General features: G+C 37.0%; 1 protein-coding gene across 3 annotated transcripts in view; it reads right to left on the minus strand.

The window, feature by feature from the left end:
- The window catches only part of Slf1 (SMC5-SMC6 complex localization factor 1), a 62,954-nt gene that overhangs the window by 2,157 nt on the left and 39,703 nt on the right, over positions 1-21,094 (minus strand). For all 3 annotated transcript variants that reach the window (XM_051182786.1, XM_051182784.1, XM_051182785.1), the window contains exons 15-20: positions 10,574-10,721; positions 5,438-5,583; positions 4,331-4,494; positions 3,530-3,663; positions 1,495-1,587; positions 899-1,081 (exon numbers count right to left, since the gene is read on the minus strand). In XM_051182786.1, the coding sequence (XP_051038743.1) occupies positions 899-1,081; positions 1,495-1,587; positions 3,530-3,663; positions 4,331-4,494; positions 5,438-5,583; positions 10,574-10,721 (868 nt within the window). The remainder of the gene's footprint in view (positions 1-898; positions 1,082-1,494; positions 1,588-3,529; positions 3,664-4,330; positions 4,495-5,437; positions 5,584-10,573; positions 10,722-21,094) is intronic.

Genomic DNA, 21,094 nt, shown 5'->3' on the forward strand with positions numbered 1-21,094 from the left:
GTAACCCCCCCCATAAACATCAGAAACCAAAAAACCAAAACAAATAAACAAATACAAAGCTATATAAAGAATATGTCTTTTGCATAGAATGAAGTGATTTACAACATAAACACATCAAATTCTGAGTTAAAATTAGCACAATAAAACAAATAGATTTACACAAAGGTGTTGTGTTTATCTCATTACAAGATAGTTAATCAGATTTCTTTTTTAAAACACAAATTAGGTTGAATATTTTGAAGCAAGGTTTTATAGCAGTTCACATGCAGAAATATCGCCAAAACAGGAATAGCTGAAGAGTCAGGAAAAATGAGAGTTAGGAAAAGCAGAAGATGGATATGAAGCGAAGTTAGCCTCTTCACAAAAGCCTTGCATTACACTTAATACCATCCAAAAATCTGACTTTTTAACTTAGTTGACTGTAAATATGAATAATATCCTTGGCTATCCTTTCCATATTCTATAAAAGAATGCCTTATATAGACAGTGTTGACTTACAGAGTTATACATATAATAAATAATAAAACAAGAATGAAACCCACAGGAGTCACCAGAAGCACCCAGTCCAAAGCTCTAAGAAATGACTGGTTCACAAAGACATCATATATGTTAGCAAAAGGAATACTTAAAGCCAACATGTTCAACTGAAAAAAAAAAAAAAAAACCATATTATCGTATATGAACCTCAATAGGTTTTAACAGTACATCTATACTATAAAATGATTCTTACAACAGCTAATAAAGGGTGGCAATATTTTAGGAGACTTGTCTTTGTCATTAATATAAAACAAAAGCATCTTTCCTTACATATTTTAAACATCAAGTGTTATTTGCTTTGGAGGGATTCATCAAAAGCCTAGATAATTTATCAAAACCCATTTAGCACAAATCCACTCACCCCCGTGCTGTAGTAGCAGCTTGCCAATTTCTACATGTCCGTTTGACAGTGCATCATGCAAAGGAGTCACCCCGTCCACTTGAGTGAGCAGATCTACCTCTGGACAACGCTGCAAAATTTCCTGGACACACACTGTGTTGCCATAGTTACAGGCTTCATGCAAAGGCGTCCAGCCAGCATTGTCTAAATTACAAATCAAGGCAAGTTTTAAAACCGCAGAAGTAGTACTGTTGGTTGCAAAGTATTGACGTTCTATGACTCCCATCCTATTACTCTGTAGGAGCTTCATATATGAAAAACAGCTTTGGTGAAAATGAACACAGCGTAATCATATTTCTATTTTTAAAAATGAAAATAAATAAAAAGCAACCTCAAAATATTAATGTTGGAATATGACCAAAAAACTACTACTAAAGTATGTTATATTATTAGCTCTAAATTACTGCATAATGAATTATTTTGGTTTGGTTGCTAACAGTATTTTAAAAATTCTTCAGTAAATTTATTTAAATGACTTTTCTTACTGTGACATAAAACTATTTTATATGACAAATTTTAAGACACTGAATGAAAGCACAAAGACCCAGAGAACTTACCTTTAACATTGATGTCTATTCCTGGCAAAGAGAGAAGAATAATCAATTTCTCCACTTGGTTTTTTATGCAAGCTCTATGCAGAGCTGTTTCCCCTGCCATAAAAAATTAATAGATTATTCCAGAGAAGACAAGATATCAACTAAACAAAATAATCAAAGGCCATGGACTAGAAGATCTGGACCCATGCCAGACAATTATTTACGAGTTTTCCTTTCCTTCTGACTGGTTTAACCATCTCTTGCATTAAAAAAAAAAAAAAAAAAAAAAAAAAAAAAGGAAAAAAAAAATGGCAGGGCCCCAGCAATCCAGAGCTTCTGTTCTGTCAGCAATTCAGCAATGAAATTCTACAGCTCAAGCTCTAACAGAGGCATTGTCTCTCCCTAGTACAAGGTTTAAAGCTTCAGTCCTGCTATAAAACCCCACAATGTAGAAACACCAAAAATACTTGGTTTTGCAGCAATAAAAGTTCTAAAGCACAATTGCCCTCTCTTAAATTTATTCATGGACCTCCGATAAATGTATGGCTTTCTTATACAGCATTTATAGCTTAATTCAAATGAATGTTCCTGGCTAAGCACGAGTGCCTCCACATACTCAAGTATAATTCAGAACTTCAAATCCATTAACAGATGGTTTGCTGCTTCTCAATAGGCTATCTGGCTTGGCTACAGCAGCACAGAGGGAGAAATGGAAGAATCTTAATATAAACACCACACACACACACACACACACACACACACACACGTGCGCGCAGGGAGGCGAGAAAAGTCCTTACATACCACTTACAGCTGAACAACACTAGCAAATACAATGGCACGATTTTTGCTGGGAGGAATGCAGTAAGTAGCTGCTGGTCAAGATTACCTACTCAGATCTCTCTCATAACTAAGACTAGTAAAATGTAAGTCAGAATTTGACATTAAGAAAAATGGTTAAATACTTGTCAGTGACTGCACAGGAAACAAAATGAAACATGGACATAATTTGTTCCTGCTATAAAATATAGAGTAGCACATTTTTATAGTGTTCAGTTTTATCGATTATCTCTGCAACTTCTTCCGAGAATTTCTTCTACAAGCATAGGAAGTCACTTCAAGTTTTTCTATATTTCTCAATTATCTTCTGCATTCAACTCCTGCTGTTCAGCCTAAAGTCATTCATATTCATTTTACATTTTGAAACAGTAAAACAAAGAAAATAGACACTGATCTTTAAAGTGAATATCAGATTTCTTACCTAATATTCTTTATATTCCGAGCTAAATGGTCAGTTATAAACTTCTATCATGGCAAAAAATTGTAGAAGCTTTGCTGTCACTGTTTTCATGAGTTAATACATATCAGGAGTTAATATACATGATGTAGTTTGTAAATAAGAACAGTTTGTAAATCTGGCAAGTTAGTTTATCCAAGTAGAGATGCCTTGTAGACACATATCTTCAGGTTATCAGATAAGAGTAAAAGAGGTGCTAGAGTAAATTACTGCAGCACTATTCTTGAAATTCTATCCATTAGGTACTTAGGCTCCAGTACAGTTAGAACCAAAAGCCAAACACATTTCGGTCTGGGCTCAGTGCCTAGAAGAAAAGAGCCCATATGCTTAACACAGCTATGTAACATAGCCTACTCCTCATTCTTTGTTCACAAAATGTGTACTACTGAAAAGAGCTGAAGAACGAATTATACTTTCAAATCAGAAGATAGTGATCCTAAGCAAAGCAGCACACGTTGACATGGAATAGCAAAGTAAGGAGGGCAAGTCTGGAATAAACTCAACATGAGCTACACACCAATAAGCATCTAGAAAGGCAGGAGAAAGAAAGGGAGGGGCACACAATTACACCTGGGCTAAATTACCACTTCTTTTGTATAAACAAGAGTTCAAGAATATAATACAGTATCCCTGAAGGTATTTCCTGGATCCAGCCCAATATTTAAGTTCAAACATTCATCGGGGCAAATGTGTGAGATTTGCAAGTAGTGATTACAACCATGAAAAGGCCTTAGAATAAGTTAATTCAGATATTTGGGATACCTTTTAGATTAGTTTTATGAAAATTCATCTTTGTAACCAAAGAGGGGCAATTCTCCTTGGAACATGACAACTCTCCTTCTGATTTCTTTTTCAATTTTTTCAATGATGAGGAACATTTAGCACGGTTCAATTCTCTGAAAAGGAAGAAAACCAAGGAGAGCTTGTTTCTCAGTAAGTCATGCCAGCATACATAAGATAGTACTTTTTCCCCCTTTAAAATATATCTTTCTTTTAACTTAAGCCATTTACTCATTTCATCATATTCGTTCCAATTTTTAAAATCATGTCAGCTATTATGGGAACAAATTTTGGTGCATTAATTTTCACTTTATTAGTCTTTATCTCCAACTGTTCACTAAAAAGGTAATGAGTAGAGGATGTTGGACAAAGAAGAAACCAAGAAAATAACATTTTGTAGAGAAAAATAAAGCCGAAAGCTAAATAAGAATGTAGGTCTCCAGAGTTCCCTATTCAAGAAGCATCTCATTTGAGAAAATATAGTATCTCACACAACCAACCATCTAAAATCTCATTTATATTCTAAAAGTAAATAGTACTTCTTATTTCAGAAAAATACTTGTATGAAACTGAGTCTTGATTAATATAGTTTCATTCCTTTTGGGAAGCACTTAGTAGGAGAAAAATATGATCTTTGCATTACAGTAAAAGAAAGTGCTGATCCTATGGATTTATAGGTCTAAAATTGAGTTTTCTTCCAATCAATATAATTCAGACAAACCTCAGATAACCTAAAGTCCACATTCTAAAACAAAGTATAGCTGTAGCAACAGCATTACTCACGGAAATTCTGGCCAACCTTCAACTTGCTTTTGCTTTGCACCATTCAGCATTAGTAATGCTCTCTGAGACTCTAGGCAAGGTCGCTGGCCGATTTTTTTTGGCGTCTGCATCTTTCTAGCCCCATGTATGTTCATTTCTCCCAAAACTGGCAAATAGGAGTCTATCTGTTACAAAATAAGACTGTATCATTACCATAACTTCATAGAGCAGGAAACAACATTACCTGATCATTTTACTAACAAGTCTGCTTTTATTTTCTTCATTTCACAATTATATTGTCACATTATCTTCTCTGAACATGACTGAATATTAAAGCTGCCAGTTCTGTGTAACTATTTTGTCAATATCTTGCAGTTAAGATAACTTTAGTTCACTCTTAGTATTCACTTAGGAAAGATCTTTTGATTAAGTCTCATATTCATCTTAGGATTTACATATTTTTTGTACCTTAAGACTTAGAGACAAGTATTATTTTGTTAATGGTTTTCTTCAATAGAAAGGTAAGTCCAGAATAAATGGAATAAGAGGTAAAAATATCCTTCAAACAAGATCTGTTGCAAAGCAATTTTCCAAGCTTTTTAATAAACTAAGGGGCTTGGCGTATGCTGAAGAAGCTTCTATAGCTTTAGACCTTACTGTCTAACATGGCCAAGACACTAGAGAATGGGAGCAAATACAGCTTATATGTATGTATATGTATATAGCATACATCTTTACAAGTTTTCCTTTTTAAATGTCAAAAAAATTTTGGATGTAGTTTCTAAGTGTTTCATGGCAAACCTCAGGAAATAGTTTTTCCTACTTATTCCCTCCAAATTTCACTAGTCTCTTTCTGAAAAGACATATTTCTATTATTTACTTGTGTGCATATGGGGGGGCATCCACATCTGCCTGAGATCAGAAGGGCCATACATGTTAGGAAGTGAACTTGGCTTCTCTGGAAGAACACTGACTCATCTCTCCAGCCCTACCACTCTAATTTTGAGATAGAAAATACTCAAGGCTATGAGTTGTGTTGTGCCATTTCTGAGACATCACTAAGAACTGAAATTGAACTCATGAACTCACTTATGAGGGAAAAATGAACCAGAAGAGGGCCGTGCTTACGATTTTCTGAAGAGAGAGTGGCTCGGTGCGAGCACTGGCGGGGCCCTGTAAGCACAACTTTTTAAAGATGGCTTCTGCAACAAACATTTGAAGCCAGGAGGATGAAAAGGAACAAATGAAGATCTCTAGTTCTTGTGAAGAGAAGTCTGTAAAAACAAGTAAATACAGTTATTGCTACATCTTATACATTTCCCCCGTATTTTTGCAGTGGGTTCTACTCAATGGAGTGATATTTCCTAGCTGGTAAAATTTATTTATAATTTTGATTCAATCTGATTTTTTTTTTTTGTAGTTTTGTTTTGTTTTGTTTTGTTTTTCGAGACAGGGTTTCTCTGTGGCTTTGGAGGCTGACCTGGAACTAGCTTTTGTAAACCAGGCTAGCAGATATCCACAGCTAAATACTGAAATGAACTCCTGGAATTTAGTTGCAGAGAGGGAAGAGTGAAGAATAAAGGGGTCAAGACCAGGCTGGAGAAACACACAGAAACAGCTGACCTGAACAAGGGGAAGCTCATGAACTGGGAAACCAGCATAGGACTGACCCAGATTACCTGAATGTGGTGTTAATTAGGAGGGCTGGACAGTTTATGGGCCTCTGATAGTGGATCAATATTTATCCCTAGTATACGAATGGACTTTGGGAGCTCATTCCACATAGAGGGATACTCTCTCAGTCTAGACACACGGGGGAGGGCCTAGGTCCTGCTCCAAATGATATGACAGACTTTGAAGATTCCCCCATGGAAGGCTTCAACCTCCCTGGGGAGCAGAAAGGGGATGGGGTGGGGGTTGGCAGGAGGACAGGGGAAGAGGGGAAGGTAAGGGAATTGGGGTTGACATGTAAAACACACTTGTTTCCAATTTAAATAAAAAATAATATCATAAAAAATTTTAGGTGTAATTTTGAACACCCCACTCCACTACTGCTAGGAGAAATTTTAGTTTATGAAAAATAACAAACCCCACCAACATCCTTAGATCTCTTCTATGTAAAGCTTTAAATGTTAAAAACAAAATTTCATTAATATACAGAGTAATCGACAGAGATAAACTACCAAGGGAGCTGATTCCCATGTCAACTATTTAATGATACTAATTTTCTACAAATTTCTATAAATAGTATAAATAACACACTAAAATGACAAAGAATGAGGTCAACCAATATGATATTAAAAGAGCTAAAGTTCAACATTAGTAAATAGTTGTGATACATACATAAATGGAATAAAAGGCCCAGATAAAGTCTATGCTCCTACAGCCAACAATAATTTTTATTATTTATTTTTTAATTTTACATGTCCCTCTCCATCCATCCATCCGTCCATCCCTCCCTCCCTCTTACCCCCTATGCCCCCTCATATGCACCCTGACCACCCTCGCCTCCCATTCCCCCCACCCCAATTCCACATGTAGGGCAATGCCATCCAGGTGGGGTCATGTAAATCTGTCAAGTCATTTGAAGTAGGGACTAGGACTTCTCTCCTGTCTCTAGGTTAAGGCAGTTATCCCTCCATGCGGGGATGTGTTTGCAAGGTCCTTTTGTGCACCAGGAATACATCCTGGTTCCACTGTCTGAGGTCCCTTAGACTGCCCAGGCCTTCTAGCTGAGACCCATATTCAGAGGTCCTGAGTCAGTCCCATGCTGGCTTCCCAGCTATCAGTCTGGGGGCCCATTAGCTCCTCCTTGTTCAGGTCAGCTGTCTCTATGTGTTTCTGTAACCTCGTCTTGTCCTCTCCCTCTGCATCTTGATTCTAGTTCGACTCAGTGTTTAGTTATGGGTGTTTGCTTCTGTTTCCAACAGGTACTAGATGAGGGCTCCATGATGGTGGATAAGTCAGTTGATCTCACTATCTGGGAAGGGCATTTACGGTAGCCTTTCCACAGTTGCTCAAATTGTTAGTTCTACAGCCACCAATTTAACTAGGGCTATCTATATGGCCATGAAACTGTTGGAACAACACATTTTCCTCCTCATTAAAATCAAAAGAAATTAGTTTGACTCAAAGATTAGCAAAGGAATATGAGCAAGGCCATTATCATTTATTCATTTATTTATTTATTTGTGTATGTGTGAGGTTGTTTTCTTACTACAGCTTCTGAGTCCTAAAGAGCAAGGAATATTTACCCTAGTAGTTTACATAAATGGAAAATCTAATCCTCATCTGAAGCTAGTTTCTCAAGAATTTCAATTCGGATAAAAATGAAATTCAGATAGTTAAACATGCAGAAAGGAATTCTGTCTGAAGTGTTGTGAAAAAAACCATGCTGTGGAATTGATGGGCATGAGGTCTAATGAAAACAAGAAAGGATTACACCCGTCCTCTGAAATACACACTTCCTTAATTCTCACGAAACAATTGTAAACTTCAGCAGTTATACTAACCATAAATGAGGAAGGTGAGTCGATATCTTCAAATGAAAACAATAAAATAGCCAAATCCACTATCCTTACCAATGAGTCAGAAAATACAGAGGAGAATAACTGAACTGATGTAAAATACAAAACACACCCAAACAAAACAGGCAGGAATATCCACTAACAATAGCAGCAACAACAAAAGAAACTGGCAAACAATGACTTTCAAATTTCTTCATAAAGCTTTGAAACCTAAGGAACCAATTCTACATATATATGTGTTTAGGTTTCTATTGTAATTTCTTATTCAGTCTCTTTCCCTCTCAGTGCTCGTGTGTGCACAGTGCATTACCGCCCCCCTCCCCCCCACTGTATGTCTGCTGAGGCAAGTGGATTATTTTGAGGAATTGGTTACCCATCCTGGCAGCAAATGCTTTTGCCAATTGAGCTATATTGCTCGTGTGCACCGAGAAAAGTGAGCAAAGAGTAGTAAGGACATTCACTTCAAATAATGGCATAATTTCATCTTCATCTAGAGTTTTAATTGGTAAACAAAGGTGAATCCCTGTTACCAAATGATTGTGCCCATAGTATTATGATATTAATGCTAAATCTTTAGCTCAAATAGTCATCAGTCAGAGGTTCCAACTGCCAGGGTTTAAATCTGATATTCGAGAACAGAGTAAATTTCACAGTAGGTACAGCACAGCAAATGCCTCGCTTTGGAGAGCAGAAACATCTAGAATATGACTAAAGAAAGCACTGAAACAGTAGCATACATACAGATCTCCATTAGTGCAAGGGTTATTATTGTATGCATTCAGCTAAAGTGTGAGTGAGATTTAATTAACGGCAATAAGTACACACTGGAAACACATAAAACTATACTGACAGTCCTTTATGCCATTGCTAATGCTTTCATGGATGCTGAAACTTAAGGAGGTTCATTATTGGAAGACAAGGAATTGTTAGCTAAATTCCCTGGCATTCTAGCAAACTATATCCCAAGTGTGATTTTTAAAAACAACGAACCTACCTAGTAGAAATAACTGGAAAGAATGATCAGAGATCTAAGGTAAGATTGAATTTGATCTAAGAAATTCAGACCCAAAAGTTGCTTATGACATTTCCTGAGATGACTGACATGACCTTGATAAGAACGTTAAGGCCTGTCCTATCTTGACTTTCTATTATGAAGTATTATGGAGTTATTCATTCATTTGTCAAATAACAATGTGTACTAGTGTTTTCGTTGGGTAATTGTTTGGTACAGGAGGCTTTTCCTAATGTCTGTAGCCTCCTTAAGTTCCACTAGGTGCCAGTTAGCATCTTCTTCCTCAGTTGTGGCTATCAACTTTTCCTTGGAGCAAAATCCTCCCTTTTCTCCTCACCCTTTGTTAAAACTCAATGGTGATTGGATAACCTGCTAAGGGGCTGGTCCTTAGAGAAAACGGATTTCCCTTCATTAGCAACCGTTAATGTTCAGCAGCTCCTTATGTAAGGGCGGGTTTTTGTGAGGTTCCTACAATGGCAAATTATTTGGTGCCATCACTGTGCAGGTCTTTGTGTGAGGGATTATAGGCCTAGCACCATTACAATAAACGGGAAGAAATTGATTTTAAATGCCTATTCTTACATCCACATATAAGTACAGCTTCCATACTCTAGCAAAGAGCTTTTCTTCCCCTGCAACAAACAGACCATTCCAGAAATTTGTATTTGGTTAAAATGGAGAAAACATCTGTCAGGAAGTCCATTCCCAATCAATGTATTTACAACATAACTTCTACAGCATAGGGTCAGAGAACAGTATGAAAAAGGGCACAGGAGACTGTAATAGCCTAAGTTATAGGGATGTCTCCTATGACACACAGACACACAGACACACATACACAAACACACACTCACTCCTCTACACACCCATGAAAGTTTGACAATACAGTCTCCTAAACAAGACCTGCACAATGAGAACACCAGCTGACATCCAACTGTGGATGAGAGAAATCTCAAGAAGTCCTACCCTTAGGAAAAGAAATATAGGTAATTAATGGCTGTTAAGAAAGTCTTCTCCCTGGATGGGCCTTGATTTAATCCCAAGAAGTCATCCCTAAACACACACATATATAAACAATACTAAATGGACTAGGGTTCAGCAGGTTGTATTTATAAACACACACACACACACACACACACACACACACACACACACACACACACACACACCAATAACAAAGGAAAAGGGCATGAAGTTGGATGAGTAGGCACAGGAGGAATTGAAGTGGTGAGTTCATGGGATTGAAATGGTATAAATTCAATACTCAATGAAATTCTCAAAAACAAATAACATAAATGCTTAACGGCTGGAGAGATGGCTCAGCGGTTAAGAGCACTGGCTGCCTTTCCAGAGGACCCAGGTTCAATTCCTCACACACATGGTAGCTCACAACTGTAACTCCAGTGCAGGGGATCTGATACCTTCATACAAACTTATATAAAAGTAAATAAATTATACAAATTAATACATGTTTAAAAATTTTAAAGTAATACAAGTTCAACTATATATAAATTCTTAGATAAAAAGAAGATAGAAACTCTCTGTGTGGAAGCATTAAAGAAAAAAATTCTATTCCTTCTTACATTGTCTCTGTAGGTACATATCTGTATATTTTTCAAACAAAACTTCATATGAATATACATTAGAAAATAGATGTCTTAAAGGAAACTTAAAACTGATTACCAGGATGAGTGATTAAAATGAAACCATAACAATGACACTTACCATCACAGGAAAGGGAGATATAACTTCCTAAGTCATCAGACATGTGTCGGATCACATTTCTACCCATATGAATACCAAGGAAGATCCAATAATCTATTGCTGTTCCAAGAATTCCAGTCAGTAAGTAAGCTAGTTCATGTTTGAAGACCTAGAAATATGATGTAAAGTATTATCAAACATTAAAAATACAAGACTTCTTATTTTCCTTTTACTATGTCTTGAGAGATCAATGACTAAAATACGGGTATGCTAGTAATAAAAGAATATTAGCAAACTTGTCTCTTTCTCCACCTCTTCTACGCCACTCTCTCACTACACACATCATAAGGTTTGGAAATGTGTCATCTGAAATGATCAGGGCTCTTTAGTGTTTTAGGTTTCAGATTTTTGATTTTTTTGTTTTTTTTTGAGTTTGGAATTATCTACAAATATAAAATGATACTGAAAAAGGTATGCAAGTCCAAATGTAGAACTCTTTTGTTCATAAATACAGGATGTACATATCCTAAAAGTAATTTCACAATATTTTTAATGCAGTGACATTTTGTTTGAGACCTGTTATATAAGGTCAGGCACAGAATGTTTCATATATGGAATCATAGTGGCCAATAATTTTGTATTTGGATTCTGCATTAAGGATGTTCAATCTAGCTTTTAACAATAGCCTATAACAACAAAAATTTTGACTTGAAGGTATCAAGTCTTTTAGTCACGCATGAGGAATTTCCAGGCTTCTGTGGAAATTACTTAAAGGGAATATCTATCTATCTATCTATCTATCTATCTATCTATCTATCTATCTATCTACCTACCTACCTACCTACCTATCTATCTGATATATGATATAAAAGAAGACAGATTTGCTATTTTTACAATCAAATACGGACCTATGTGCACTTTTAAAATCTTTAATTACTATTATTGTGTGCATATTGTACGTCCATATGGAGATGTACATGTGGGAGTTAGCGGACAACCTTTTGTAGTCAGTTTTCACCTACAGATCCCTGGGACTGAAGTCTTAGATACTCAGATTTATGTGGCTTCAAGTACCTTTACCCACTGAGCCATCATTAGAGCTGTTTTCATTTCAAGTAGTAGAATCACAGCACTTCAGAAATTCAACAAGTAAAACAATCAACAAATCTGTTAAAGAAATAGATTAATCCAAGTTCTATTTAATTGTAACAAAAATGAACAAAATTAGAGATAGAGATCAATTTTGGAAGTATACTTTTTCATATTGTCACTTTTATACTAAATATTACATTCCTACAAGAACTATGTCAAAGATTTAAAACCTTGTGTACTTTCTCTTTAAACACACTAATCTAGAAAAGTCAATATGAATTATGAAGATAAAGATCTGAGAAAACAATATTTTAACAATAGTTTAATATAGACACTTTTCCAAAATGACACTAAAACTACTTGCAATACCTATATTCTTGTTTGTTTCCTAGCTATGTTGCATGTGTGAAAATATCACTAAGTAATAGTTGGACTGAGCATATAAACATGTTTTTCTTGAACCAATGTTATATCTGAATATATTGTAACTGCTGTGTTTAGTCATCATATTATGGCTAATGAGAGAAATATCTAGGCATTTTGAGCCCTCAGAGAATAGTAGGCTTATTTCTCATGCCCTTGCAAACGAATTTCTTATTAAGTATGCATATCTTATCAGGAAAGCATTCCTTAGCTTACACAGATACCAACCCAGCCACAAAACTTTTCATCTGACTGCAAGATGTCCTGGGGAAGTGGTGGTGCAGGATTTCTGGGAGTGGCCCACCAATGTCTGATTTTGACTTGAGCCCACTCTGCAAAAGGGAGCCCATGACTCACATGGCTTGCATGGCCAGGAACCAGAGACTGGATAGCCCACAGACCTAGGGTAGAACCAACACGACTGGTCTAAAAAAACAAAAACTCAAAGTGATTCTAAGGGTACTGTGTTATACTCAGAGATTGATGCCTTGTCCAGTCCTCAAAAGGCTTCCTCCCACAGCAGATGAGAGTGGATGCAGAGAGCCACAGCTAGACATTATATGGAATGACAGTCTAAACTGGAGGTCTCCACTGGGTCCTTTTACTCAGAGTCCAGAGAAACCCACAGAAGAGGGGATGGGAAGATTGTAGGAATCAGGGGATGGAGGACAACATGAGAACATGGCCCATGAAGAGCTCACAAAGGATTCAGAGACTGAAGTGGCAAGCATAGGACCTCCATTGGTCTCCACCAGGTCCTCTGCATAACATGTTGTGGCTGTGAGCTTGGTGTTCTTGTGGGATTCCTAACTGTGAGAACAGTGGGTCTGACTCTTGTCTGCTCTTGGGATTCTTTCCTCCTGTTGAGTTGCCTTGTCCAGCCTCAGTGTGAGGGCTTTTGCTATGTCTTATTATATTTTGTTATGTCATGTTTGTTGCTCTCAGAGGCATGCTCTTTTCTGATGAGAGACAGAGCGGGAGTGGGTCTGTGGGAGAAGAATGGGAGGAGTGCAGGGAGGCGAAACTGTGGTTGGGATGTACTGTAGAAGAGAAGAATCTATTTTCAATAAAATAAAAGTATAATTCCATTTATGAAATCATACATATGTATTAAAGAAATTAGAACAAGGAAGATTTGTTTATAAACACACAGAGATGACTTTGGACACAGGAGAAATTAATGATATAGAGTAATGTATCTAAGAAATGTTATAGAGTTAAAAAAAAATTGTACAACGGAAGTTCTGTTTCTGGTTTATTGTGCCAACACACAGAAACAAATGGTCAAGTGGCACATGTCATCTATGCTATCAAACAGTGACACAGAAGGAAATCCCAGAGTCATGATCAATAGCAGGTATGAAGATGTGTGTTATATGTCATGGGGAAGCACACAGAATTATAGCAGCACATTACATTTAAGAAAAAGATCCTAAAGCACTGGGCTGAAGGATTTTATACTGTATGGCTAGTTAACAATTCAATCAAACAGGCCTGATGTAATTTTGGGTTACAACAGGTGCCTTGATCCTATCAGGTCAGAATTCACACATGCATGCAAACACTGTTTCTTCTTCTTCCCAGCTCAACTCAAAAGCTTGGATCACATCTTACAGTTGGAGCTGTGTGACAAGGGACTTGCAGCTTGACTGACTGGAACAGCAGCCTCAATGTAATCCCTTCCATGGCTTGAAGGACTAGGGAATAGTGCCAAACTCCTGAAACTTTGCAGGAAAACAATTCTATTCTTTGTAAAGCTGATCTGCAGATGTGACTAAACACACTGTTAGTGCTTTCATATCATTAAGGTTAGCAAAAGGATATGAAATTGACCATGTCCAAAGACATAAAATGTTACTTCAAATAATGCATTTTGAATAATAGTAATGACAGCACTTAGAGGAAAAGGGAGAAATCAGTTATTTTGAGATCTACAAATGTGTCTCAAATTGAATAATTCAGGATCACATGAACCCTCAGATTCTAAACCCGTAGAAAATAAATGTTAGTCTATGGAGACATAGATTAATTAGACTGTATATATAATATAGTCTATATGTAGACCAAGCTTCATATAAAACCACAATCTAGTACTCTATCAAAAACAAAAGAAAATATCAATCAGCTGGGACTCTACCTTAATTTTATGTCAGCATATACCTATAACTGAAACCTCAATTTAAAATAAATATCTATTTTTAGATTTTTAAAAATTTGCCTGCATGTCTATAACTGTTCCATATGTGTGTCTGGTGCCCATGGAAGTCAGAAGAGGGCACTGATTCCCTGAGACTGGAGTTATATAAGGTTCTGAGTCCACGAGGCTGGTGTGAATTGAAATTGAGTCCTTAGTAAAAGTAACAAATGCTTTTATCCCATGGCTTAACTCACCAGCCCTAAAATTAATATTTCTTAATGTATAAGAATTAATTACCTCAACAATAATATAATTAAGTAGTACACATATGGGTAAACTTCTGTTATGAGGAATAACTTCTGTAGTTATTTTACTGTATGTCAGCCAAATATGGCCATTATTATGTATCCATGATGGTAAAATTCTATACAAATTCATACTTTTATGTCTGGACTTTGGTTCTTTCATACTGTTTTCTTAACTAGCACATCATTACAACAATACAGCCACGATCAAACAGGTTGTTTTGATGATATATTATTTATGACTTAATAAAGCCTGCCTGAAGGTACAGAAAGCAAAACTAGCCACAAGCTGTTGAGCCAGGCAATGGTGACGCACACCTTTAATCCTAGCAGCCATACTAGTTAGCCATAGAGCCAGGCAATGGTGGCACACACCATTAATCCCAGGACTCAAGAGACAAGAAGACTGATCTGTTAGTTCAAGGCTACACTGAACTACTTGAAAGTGATACACATGCCATTAATTCTAGTATTTGAAAGGTATAAAAGGAAGAAACAAAGTCAGCCTTGAAGATTTAGTATCCAGCCACACTGAGAGAGGCAGTCAGAGGATTCATGGAGCTAGCCAGATCACCCTTTCAGTCTCAGGTAGAGGTAAGAGCTAGTGGCTGGCTACTTTGCTTATCTGACCCTGAACTTGAACCCCAATATCTACTTCTGGGTTTTTATAAAATAGTGTTTCACAGTGTAAAAACAATGTAATTTAAAACATAAAAAAAATGTTGCATTAACTTAATGCTTTTATTGTGTGTGGAGTGAAGGGGAACTCTGAATAGTGGGGGCTTCCTCCCCAACCCTGGATTAGGAGCAAACAACACCCAAACACCTGTTTTCAGAGAGAGCTCCTTTAAGTGGGGAAGCATAGTTAAAGAGACTGCTTTCTGACCCAGAAAACAGCAGCAAATGACCTTGCAGGTGTAGTTTTTAAGAGTGGAGTCTGTGTTAATTGGGGCTGGCGGGCGGTGGGAACAGACCAGAGGCGGGAGGAAAAACCGTAATCCTTACATATGGCGCCCACGTGGCTAATAAGAACTTCCACTTAAAATTTAACAAAAGCTTAAAAAAGGGTTTTAAAAACAAATGAACAGAGACAAGCACGGTTTCTTAGTAGCAGCATTTTTCTTGGTTGGACTCTGCTTTGCAAGCAGATAATTGTGCGGCTCCTTTAAGGGAAGATTCCTGATTCAGCATAAGCAGCAAAAAAAACCCCACACGGCTTTAAAAAAGCACTGCTAACAATTTATTGGTGTGTATGAGAGATGGAAATGGCAGTGACCACACCTCCAAGCCGGCAACCTGCTGCTAGCTGCCCGTAGACCAGGACAGTGACCACAGCTTTCAGCGGTAAAAGTACCCGCCTCCATCTTTGGTAAACCACAGCTAACACAGCTATGACTTTCATTTTAGCAATGTTGTTGTTTACCTGATATACAGAGATGTATTTGAGATGAATAGGCATTCTTCAAACCTTTCAAAAACCTACAGAATATGGCATTTGAAATGGTTTAGGGTTTTTCTTGACAGTGAGACATAAATGCTCCTGGCAACACCACCTACGCCAGAAAGGAAGATGGACATTGAAGAAACTCGTTATGGAGTTTGCTTCCAATATGGCAAGACTAGCCATTTGGACAAGATACTGCTCTTGCCTGGACTGTTGGACTTTATGCTGTATAAACTGGACATGCAGGACCCACAGAAAAGTGACTGCTGATTCAAGATGGACATTGCTACAGAGTTCCTGCTTCATGGAAGAGTCTGCCAGACAGTCTGCAGGACACAGAGAAAAGTGACTGACAAACTGCCAATACAAGAAGACAGTTTAAAGTTTCCTGCTTTGCTGAAGAGTCTGCTAAACACACTATGGTCTATGGGCTGAAGATGGAAGATTACAGAAGAACTTAGGGTGACTGATAAGGCGAGATGTCTCTGTCATTTCTAGAGTTTATATATTATTCTTCTGTGGTCTTTGAAGGAGTTGAAGACAGATAGTTATGGTTATAGTTTTTTTTAGTTAGGCTTAAAGATAAGTTACATATAGGACTTTAGACTCACAAAGGTAAGATAGAAGATGGAATATTTTCTTAAACCTTACTAAATGTTAATGAACTAAATATTGTTAACTCTGATTCTTATTGGATAACTGTTGTGTTATATATTTTGTTATGTTAAGGTTAAAACCCTTCTTTTTATTTAGATAGAAAAGAGGAGATGATAGGAGATGTCATTCTGTATATGTTTCTCATACTGGTTAATGAATAAAGCACTGTTGGCCAATAGGAAAGGAAATTAGGAGGGACTAGGGGACAAGGAGGAAAGAGGAAGTAGTAAGGAGTCAAAATTGAGAGTCAGGAGAAAGCAGAACCGCCAGCTTCCTCTTGCTGGTAAGACCACGTGGAAATATATAGAAATGGGTTAATACTTAAGACAGAGCTAGCCGATAAGAAACAAGTAACCGGGCCAATAGCATTGTATCAAATAACGTCTCTGTGTGTTATTTGGGGCTGGCGCAGCGGCAGGACAAGACCAGGTGGCAGGTGAAAAAACCGTACTCCTTACAGGAGTCTGTGTCAGAATGGGATAGGATGTGGTAGTAAAGGAGACAGGGGATGATGGAGAAGGGGAAGGAGACAAGGGAAAGGAGACAGGTATGTTCATCCTAGAGGGACAAAGGACTGCCTCTGGACAGATGGGAGATAGATATGGCCCATAGGTAAAAGGTGGTTTACATGGTAAAGGGGGAAACCCTGTGTCAGGATGAGGTGCTTAATTTTAATTGGTCATGTTAATTAGAGGAGTCAAAGGGGTCTTCTGATTGCTGGACTTTGGTAGTCTGCTTTAAGAAGAAGTTACTAAATAAGGGAAAATACCTTGGGTGGCTAGCATTAGGGGTGTAATTAATGGATTTTTATCAAGGCAGATGGAATGGGAGAGAAAGGCAAGGCCTGCAGAGCCTCATGCTGAAGTGGGCCAGTGTCCTTATGCCACAGCACACATGGTGTTGCGACAGGATAACTTCCAAGCGTTGGTTCTCTTTCCACCACGTGGAAAGAGCTAGAACTTACCACCTAGAGCTAGAACTTAGGTCCTAGAGCTAGGTGGTAAATGTCCTTACCTGCTGAGTCATCCTGCTATTATTTCCAGGGATAGTAGGCATGTATGCTTTGGAAACTGATTATTAAGAAAATGGTAAGCCAGGCATTCCCCATCATTCAGTAGGGGAAGGCAGAAGCAGGCAGATCTCTGTGACTTCAAGGCCAGCCTGGTTTACAGAGCTAGTTTCAGGACAGGTTCCAAAGCAAGGGGAAAAAAACTCCTGTTTGGAATACTGAAATGTGTGCAAAAGCTAAAAAGAGATCATGAATAACACAAGAACTAGCAAAGAAACAAAGACATGATTTGCATAACACAGGCACCTACCATTAGGAAAACTTGCTAATATGTAAAACTCTATTCCTATACATCTGTCAATACAATTCCAATTCTCTTTTATTAGTATAAGTAATCTGTTTACTAATCTTCACAGTCTACCAAAAGTTGACTACTCTGTAATTCAGAACAATCTACCAACTTGGTATTTTGGCTCTTTCTGACTCCTATAGCTGTCCATGGACAAATTACTCTGTTAGAAAGATGCAAACAGAATGCACATAGGATGCCTCTTCCTGGTTTACATTCTGGTGTTAGAAACATGAGAAAGTTTGTTGAAGTAAACTTAGTTTCTAGTGAAGGCTTGCCCTAACTGGCCATGGTGCTATCAGTAAGTTACTTAAACTCTTAACTTCAATTTAGTTATTGTTTAATATAAACCGGCATCCATTTCTACCTGAGGACATTGCAAAGACAAGTGGGACTAACGACCAAAATGCAAGAAAATGTGCATCTCCTCTATAACCTTGACTCTATAACCTCTGCTCTTTGCCAAGGAAAGCCCAAAACGTTTTCAGATTAATGACAATGAAATTCACTGCCACTCTGTCACTCGGCAATACTTGCTGATTGACATCATGACAAAACAATATTAGCATAAACTGAGAACTTCTGTTTAGCTAATGACTTAAACTGAATGCTTCAACTCAGCAAATCAGAAGAAACAAATGCTCTACAGTCCAGAAAATGATGTCTGTGGACATGTATGGAATCTCTGAAAATGGAAAGTACCAAAAAGATTTAATTATGTTTAAGAATGATTTCTTACAGCAAGATATCACAATAAAAAAGTAATTTAAATGTTACAATATAATACTAATTTGCAAAATTTAAAACCAGTTTTCATATTAGAACTGATGCTACAATTTGCTACAGACTGCTTCTCAAATATGTTGCTTTTATTTATAAATTTGAAGAAAAACCGTTGACTTAAATATGTATAAATCTGTTTCTATTTACTTATATGTTTCTTGAATATTTTCTTTTTTTTTTCTGTAGTTGACTGGTGCTTGGTAAAATTGTGAAAACATTAGTTTTATTGTTTCCAGCTTTAGATGAGTAATGTCACATATATAATCAAACAAATAAAAAGAGTTCTACTAGGGATATTTTTTATCCTAAGTGATTATAATGAATAAAAAGAAAAACAGTAATTTGTAACGATAAGCTTAAGATTACATACACTGCACTGAATTGTCAGTAGGATACAGACAACTCTTACTTGGTTGAATATCTTAAATTTCTATGCATTTGCATGGTTATATTTTCATTAAAATCAGATACTTGGGGCCAGCAGGATGGCTTAGTGGGTAAAGGCACTTGCCACCAAGCCTAAAAATCTGAGTTTGTTTCCAGTTATCTACAAATGTGGAAGAGAAAACAAACTTCTACAAATTGTCCTCTGGCCTATATAATGCTGTGGCATATGTACACAATATTAATAAAATGTAATTTATTAAAAAATAGCTACACTCACACAATAGGATTACTGGGTGACCAAGAAGTGTAGCTATACCTAGGAGCAATTTTACTTTTCATGATTGTTTTAGACAGGGTATTGTGAACTCTGTCCTCAGAGCTCTGCCATCTTGAATCAGAGCAGCTATGATTACCTGCACAAGACTCTCACATGATTGCATGCATTACCACTATCTTACAGAGAGAAGGAATGGTTCCAAAGGCAGTATACCAGAGGCCTGGATCCCTGTTCCTCCTTGAATTTATACACTGGTAATAGTTGTGTGAGTGATGGGTGGGGGAAGCTTTTCTTCCATGTTATAGTAATGGGTAAGCTTCCTCTGCTCCTCCTCATGATCCTTTTTATAACCACAACGAAACTCACTGGTTAGTCAACATAGACTTGTGTGAAAGAGTTACTTTAATTGTAACTGGTGTCCATCTGGGCTAAGCAAATATTTGTTCCATATCTCCCTATGGAATCTAACACAACACAGGGTGTTATGTAGCCCAGGCTGACGTGTAACAGAGTTGAGGAGAACTAGAACTATTGGCCTTCCTGTTTCTGTTCCCTAAGTACAATTCAGATATATGGCATAAAGCTTGGCTTTGTCTAAAAGTCAGTGTTTGTATTAAAAGAAGCCTTGAGAATTTTGATGAACAGTTTCTGAAAATTAAAAATGTCAGTAGAAATACACAAAACATCTTTGAAATAAACAGTAAGTTATGAGAAATGTTATGTTAAGATACCCAAAAGTTTGGTAAAAACCAAGGAAGACTTAAAAACTACCTAACTTAGTCCAAACAAGTTTGGTGATTCTAACTGAGAAGTATAGCAAGACAAAGAACTGTGGTTTCTGTAAGGAAGGAAAACTGGTAAAAAAGAGGTCATAGCCAAATGCTTATTCACCATAGGCAAGACCTAGACGGTTCACTGAGAATGAGAATGAGTAAGAGCACTACAAATATGCAAATGTTTCATTTGGGCTATGCAGAGTCCCTCAGACATGAACACTGGCTTCAGGTCGGTCCTCAGTGATAGAATACCCAGGCCCTTTGCAGAAGTAAAGTATACTTGCTCTGTAAGCAAGGTATTTTGGTGTTTGATAAACTGTTTCTACAAATACCTATTCAAATGGAAATTAAAACAGGTCATAGGAAAGGAAATAAAAGACATAGAGGGAAAAACATATACATAAGAGACCAGGGAAATAATAATGCAGGAAGATCCAAAAGGACCTCACACATGAAATAAGCAGAACTGGAACAGATCATAATATTATTGTTATTATTAATGTTCAAAGGAAAAAAGTGAAACTTGTGTTCTGTATTAGAAACTATTAAAAAAAATCACAGCAGGAAATATAAAAGACCTTCAACTGGGAAGTACAAAACTTAAAAATACAGTCAAAATGTTTAGCAACAAAGTAGACACAGCTGAAGAGAATAGTAAACTAAAAAGTTGATAAACACTGTATTAATAATTTGAAAAGTAAAGTTCTGCAGCATCCCATCCCCATAAAAATGTATGACAAGAAGTACTGTAAGGTTAATAAACAACAATAATAGATCTCAGGAGATAGTTAAGAGAAACTGGATACTACATGACATCTCATTCTTTAAAAAAGAATTGGCTCCATGTTTGTTTGCCACCAGGCTTTCTTCCTTAACTACTGCTGAACTGTTAGTGATGGCATC

This window comes from Phodopus roborovskii, unplaced genomic scaffold, assembly GCF_943737965.1.
Source record: "Phodopus roborovskii unplaced genomic scaffold, PHOROB, whole genome shotgun sequence".
Classification (NCBI taxonomy): Eukaryota; Metazoa; Chordata; class Mammalia; order Rodentia; family Cricetidae; genus Phodopus; species Phodopus roborovskii.